This window comes from Gavialis gangeticus, unplaced genomic scaffold (genome assembly GCF_001723915.1).
Source record: "Gavialis gangeticus isolate Ggan-Ray unplaced genomic scaffold, GavGan_comp1, whole genome shotgun sequence".
Classification (NCBI taxonomy): domain Eukaryota; kingdom Metazoa; phylum Chordata; order Crocodylia; family Gavialidae; genus Gavialis; species Gavialis gangeticus.
Genome location: NW_017729028.1, coordinates 27411067 through 27417971, shown reverse-complemented (window position 1 = coordinate 27417971; position 6905 = coordinate 27411067). Strand labels below are relative to the sequence as shown.

Genomic DNA, 6905 nt, shown 5'->3' with positions numbered 1-6905 from the left:
AAGGGTGTCAAATTCATTTCATAAGCAGTGGTTTGTTGACAGTTACTACTTTAAGGCACTAGACTGCAACTAACCATTATATTTGCTGTTTGGTAGACACACTGGTGCTGGCAAATACTAACCTGAAGATGGTTGTGTTGATCAAGCTGGTTTTATTGTTGTTTGAATCATGCATAGAGGACATGTCCAGTGCTGGCCAGCAGATTAGGATTCACAGAAACCATCTAGGTCAGAAATCCATCCCTGGGACTTGGGCCTAACCTGGCCAGATATGGAAATACCATACTTACTCTGTACCTATTTTCTGCAAGTTAAGAAACAAACCACTAAGTACAGCCTGTCGCCTTTACTAAAAAGGCACTTGATCTCCTGGCTTTAATTCAATTAATGCAGTCAGCCATGTTTTTACTATTCGGGGACCTGATCTCTTTGTGTTTATGTATTTAAACACAGTCCCACTTACAGCACTCTTTCAAAGTACAGACACCGATTTCACATTTTGCTGGGTGCTGTTTTCTCCTTTTCCCCCCCCTCTGCAACTGCAGTCATAATAGTCTATGGTTTGACGAAAACACAGGATTATAATCCATCACAATTTAAACCCAAAAATCAAACAGAAATCATGGAGTTATCCAGTCTCTTAAAATATCAGAAAAATGAAAACATTTTTCAATATAATAAGACACACAATTCCTTACAACTAAAGGCATATTTTTGTAGAGTTGCATTGTCTACATTAAAGCCAATTTTGTATAATTCATTAAGTTTGGGTATTTCCCTAACTCTTTACTAATTGTCTACACTTCATATGCACATGCAAATTAAACAGGTATATTGCTATTTAGGTTTCATGCACATTCCATATACTAGATCACTAGCCTTATGATCAAATACGTGCATTTACCGATACCCTACAACTATATATTGGAGTAGAGAGACCAAAATACAGTGAATTACAGAATCCACTGCTTTATGGTAAGATCTACAAAGCAAGTTAGGTGTAGCTTTTGGGGAGGCTACTATATTCACTACGACACTGTCAGAACGACTTCTGTTAGGCGTTTGTTTGATGGTGTTCACATGGATTAGCTGCTCATTGTTTTCTAGTTCTGGAAGATAATCAGGAAGTTTTGTATTCAAAATCTGTTGAAAGATGGTAGTGTTTGAATGCCAACATGAAGTTCACCCACAGTAAGTAAAAGTTGTATTCTTTGTTGCTTAAGATGAATGAAGTACATGTAGTAAGTGTGTAAGTGATGTAAACTACATTTTTAAAAGAATACCTGGCCCAGCATGCAATGGGTACTTGGCAGCTACATTTCAAAGTTATTGTTCGTATATTCTTCGTAGCATCACATGCATGTCAGATCAGATGTAAGAAAATGACAACATTATCTAGGATTGAAGAAAAAGTTGGATTTATGTAGAATGAAGGTTGTTCTGACAGTCACTTGTGTTTCCAAAACCCAAACCCCCAAACAACCAACCAACCCTCTCTCTCAACCATAGGAAGGAAGTTATTGAAACATATAACACTTTTCCCTTCGCATATGCAACATAAACCTTTTATCCTTCAAATGTTCCTCAACAAACATCAGCCTATTAGCTTCATTCAGAAACCAACAGGCTATCTAGTTTTCAAGCCAACTATATAGCAAAAGTGTACTGAGAATCCACTGTGCTGACATTCATGTCTCAGAATTAAAATACAGAACAGCAGCTACAGTTAAGTTTGCATATCTGAATTCAAAACTAATGGGGATAATTTTATTAATTGTAAAATAGAACAATTTGGGATAAATATTAAGAGACTATGTGAACAGAGAAAAGGAAAGCTTCCTGACACTTTGAATAAGGATTTTGAAGTGTTTTGGGGAGATGTGTATGTGTGAATTAATGCCAGCCTCAGCTGGCAATTCTGGAAGACAGACATGTTTTATTTTCATGATACATTTCTTATGTGAGAACAACTGGTGTCATACATGTGTCTCATAGTGTTAAGTGGATTTCCCTTCTCATAACACTTGTAGCACAAACCTTATGTAACCTACCATCACCGTGACATGGGATCACACATGAGAGATCAGCCACTGGAGCCATTAGCAACTGCTACATCAGGAGCTTACATTAAATCACCTCTTGTTCCAAATTCAACAGACCAAATCATTTCTGCCTAGACTGTCTCATATTCACAAATACAGACTTAGGAGAATATCAAAATGTAGGTTCTGTTAAAAAAACACCACCGCCACACACAGAATTCAGCTTTATGAAATGAGTGAAAACAGTAAAATCAGATCTCCCTGAAGGGCCTGTATCCATTATTGCAAGAACAACTCCTGAGACTGGCAACAACAGAAACACGAGCCAAACCCAACTGGTTTAGTTTCACTGCCCAAACTGAAGTGCAAAAATAAGTTAATTAAAAAGTTCTTCACTCAAGGTGCTGTTAATAGAGAATCTTCTAGAATGAAGTTTAACTTAAGCATTCCTTTGGAAAGGCCAGAACTTTTTAGCTAAAAAGAATTTGCATGTAGGACCCCAATTTATCAGGTTACTTCTGCTATATTACAGGCAGGCTCCAAACGCTGCAATGGTTAGAAAATACCTCATTATAAGAAACTACAGCATAGCATTAGTATTATTCAGCACAGATCTGTGGGGAAGGTACAGTGCATCCAGATGTTGCTGTTTAGGCTTTTTGGTTTCATCAAGTTCATTTTATATGCAACCATTAGGCATGTTAAAAGCTAAAATTTTGTTCCGCTAAAACTTCGATTGCATTTTTGCCCACTCTTGATTTGTCCATTAGTAGCAGCAGCAGCAGTTTTACAGTTGTACTCTAGGTGTGCTATTTGCCAAGACTATGAGAAACTTTGGAAAGGCTCCGTTGTTTTCTGACGTCTCTGAACAATAACAGCGTTTTGCAAGTTAGCTTCTTCCAAAGTGAGGGTTTCATCCTTTAGCTCTAAGAAAGGTAGAGATGTGGTTAAGGTGAATGGAACGCTTCCCTCCACTCCTTGATACTGCATGATGAAGTCTCTGACATGGCTTATTCTGAGAAGAAAAAAGAAAATGCCATCAGTAAAAAGCTCCTGTGTGCTGAAGTCAATAGAACAAAGCAGTGCACAAGTCCTGTGAACAAATAAAATATGCACAGCAGACTCTGTAACAGTCTCCACAGTGCAACCCTTTCCTAACTAGGGGAGCTCACTTTCATGTGAGGAATTTCCCCATACAGTCTCTCCTTTCCTGTCATAATCTGGAACAAAGCCCCAGACATGAAGATGGGCAGAGACAAACCCCCAAAGCTAAACCCCACACACCACGCTCTGTATTCACTGATGATTTGGGGAATCTCTGAACCTATGAGTTTTAATGGATATTACAATTTACTTATGAAAACTGCTTATTACAAGATGTCTTTGTGCAAGTGTGGAATCCAGCACAGGCTGGCACAGCTGCATTACACCTCTGCCAGCTAATAGACAATAGCAACCTGCTACAGCTCAACTGCCTATTTAGGATAAAGCACCTTGGGACAATGAAAGGACATCTGGAGTTGAAAGTTACCAAACAGAGACTTCAAAGTGTTTGCTAACCTTTAAAAAGGGCTCACTGAGGGGAAAAACTCTGAAAAAGACAGAAGAAGCTCCAGGCAGGTACATAAACTGAGCATACTTTACAAGTTGAGCAGGGAGCCTGGCACAGCTGCGGGGCTGATCACATCCTGAAGGCAGCCAAGCAGGTAGTTCACAGTTTGGACAGACCTGGCTTGCACAGGCATCCCTCAAGAACCAGGTGAACTACAGCAAAGGGCCATATATTCAGGATTACTCTTTTTCAAGCAATTTCTCCCTCGACTAGTCACATACAGCAATGCTGCCGCTTTCAAGACCTTTGTCCAGAGTTTTTCTGCCTGATTAAAGCTACTCTATTTTGCGGCTCCTGAGGATTTAAACCCTAAACCAAAAGGTCATTTCCCTACTGGGATTCTGGCAAAGCATGTGTAGACCAGAAGGAAAAGTCAGTACTGGACCCAGGGGTTCAGCAGCTAGAATAGAGGTTCTCAACTTTATTAAATGTAAGGCACTCCTCAGAAAGGGCCAGCTCTTTGTTTTCATTCGTTTTGTTGCAAAGACCTGGGAAAGACCACAAGTCAGAATGCTTTTGACCATGGATTCCTAGTTTAAATCTGAGTTTAATTTATGACTCATGTAGTTTTTTGCTCACCTGGCAGTACGAATATTGGTATCCCGGTTGGGAGTCATCAGATAGATTATGAGGCCTCAGTCCCCAAAAAGGGGAGTACTACGGACAGAGAGTTTATAAGTTTTGAGCGTGTCCACTCAGGGGTAGCATTTCAACTCGGCTCAGTTTCCAGAGAGACTTAACCCAACTCAACATTTAGCATCCGAGTCTTCTCCCGTTAAGCTGTGAATCAGCCAAGAGGGGGCACTTGCCTGTCTTGGACACTTAGTGACCGATCCGCTAGTTCAACTGCTCTGTTAGTTATGCTATATCAACTCAGCACTACTCTTGTGTTGGTTAGTTTTCTTCTGTTCTGCAAATACAATAACCTCAAATGCTGCCTTCTTTGAGGCTTCGGTTCTATAGCTTGGCAACTTTTCCCTGTGTCAAATTCATATTAGAAACAGCAACTGCGGAATAAACATCCCACTCTTTTTAAGGCAAAACTACTTTATCTGTAACTCAAGCCCAGAAGAACATGTGCTAGAGAGTGTTAACAGTACCTTTCTAGCTCTCTAATCAAAGGCCTTATATGCAGCAATAATGTATTTTTCAAAAGAACGCATGTATTAGATTCACCTTCTAAAAAAAGGGAAAAAACTGTGAAAAGATTTTAATACAAATATGATCAAATTTTGGTCAACTTATTAGTTATTTTAAATTATTTTTCATGACCTCTTTTCACTGCAAGATGCACCCTAACTTTAGCCTTCTTATTTTGTCAGGGGAGAAGGGGTTATACACAGAAAAGCATGGTACTGATCAAGAACAATGTGGAACCTAAAGGCATTCTTCCTTAAAATCCACCTCAATGTTTCTAGACTTTTGTTTTTTTTAAGTTAGAGTGCACTTATATACCATCTCAGAAAAGCTCCACATTGATGGAACACCTGCTGTAAGTATTTTCTGTCAATAAGGTCATATGAATGGGGCTGTTGTTCTGCTCATAACAGCAATTTGAGACACAATATGAGTGCGAACTATTACCATTAGGGGCAAAAGTTTCTAATAATTTAATACACACAGAGTTTGTAGTCGCAATGACATCTCACTAGTACAATGGAATGTGAAAATTAAAAGGAATCTTTTTAGGTTCACAGTATGGCATTGCGTTTCAAAGTTGGATTGCAACTGCCAAGTTTTCTTAAATTGCCATTCTTACAGGACATAAACCCGTATGTAGTGTACTACAGAGAGCAATATGTCTCAGCCTGGTGCTGAAAATAAACCTATGATCATTTAGCTGCTTCAAAAGAAACATGCAGAACAAAATATTAGTTCTATATACTGCACAGTTGCGCTCCTGGGACAGTAAGTTTTAAGTTGGGAAAAAGGCACTGAATGTTGCAGGGCTACAACCTAACACCTCTTGAAGATCCCACTTAGGATCAGGGAATGATAGACAATTAGGGTTGATGGGGACCTCAGAAGGCAAGTTCTTTTAGTCCGGTGGTTTTCAACACATGGTCTGAGGACTGCTGGGGATCTGCAGATAACATCCAGAGGGATCGCGAAAGGTGACTATAAAGATGGTGGCCCTGCCCCAAAGCAAAGTGCTGCTGCTCCATCTCCCCCCATAGCCAGAAGCTGCCCAAGACCCAGCAGCAAGCAGCCCAGCACCAGCAAGGAAAGCGTGGTCAGGCAGCCCTGCCTCATTTTGCTCCCACCACTGCTTCATGCGGGATCCAGAAGCGCAGCAGCAATATCAATCTACAAACTAACATGTGTGCATGTATCAAAGAGTACCTTCCCGTTTGGAAGGAATTTCCGTTGGAAATATTGCCAGTGTTTTGAGGCACTTCTGGAAAGCTTTGTTTGGAATAAGAACTGGACATATTTTTAGTGAAAAGTTAAGTCCTACAAAAGTCATGGGAGGCCACCAGCAAAAGCCTGTCTGGTGGGCCATCCGGATATCTAACTAGCTCAGTTTGTGCCCCAACTTTTCATCTTCACAACACATCTAATGCATGTAAACGTGTGAGGGTCTGACAGGGCAATCTGGGAGAATCCCTGGGTGAATAGCCGCCTGTGCATGGAGGGGACTGTACCTAATAGTTTTCATCAAGAAGCTTCAAATCCGGGTTTTCTCAAGTAAGAGAAAACAACTTTGACACATTTGAAACCCTTGACAGCTTTTTGGCTGAAAATGAGTTGATGCTGGCCAGTGATGTGAAAAGCAAAAGTGTGAAACGCTTGCTGGGGCTTGAATCTCAGTTTCACCAGTACTTTCCTGAAATGGGCCATGAGAATGAGTAGATACGTAACCCCTTTGTAGCAGACTGCAACTCTAACTCTGGTCTAACAGGTAAAGAGGAGGATTAATTACTTGAGTTATCTTGCGACAGGACTGAAACAAATTAAAGCAGGATCCTCTTGCCCAATTCTGGTTGAAAATAAGAAAAAGGAGTACCCTGATGTGACAGATAAGGCCACTGAAGTCTTTACCACCATGCACTTATGTGAAAGTGCGTTTTCAGCCTTAGTATCAAAAAAAACTAGTGTGTGGGCGGAGGCAAGGTGTTGAGCTGGGGCTGCACCGGCCAGCTGGTGGTGGCAGAGCTGGGAGAGGAATGGTGGCAAAATTTGAGGTGGATGCAGCATCCTCCCAGCATTGCTAGCACCTACTCCGAGCCCAGCACCTGCTGAAGAGCCTC

General features: G+C 40.7%; 1 protein-coding gene across 2 annotated transcripts in view; it reads right to left on the bottom strand.

Moving 5' to 3' along the window:
- Positions 1 to 512: 512 nt before the first annotated feature.
- Positions 513 to 6905, bottom strand: part of UBXN2A (UBX domain protein 2A) — a 30719-nt gene continuing 24326 nt past the window's right edge. For both annotated transcript variants that reach the window (XM_019520816.1, XM_019520817.1), the window contains one exon: positions 513 to 3057. In XM_019520816.1, coding sequence (XP_019376361.1) covers positions 2865 to 3057 — 193 coding nt within the window. In that variant the 3' untranslated portion in view covers positions 513 to 2864. The remainder of the gene's footprint in view (positions 3058 to 6905) is intronic.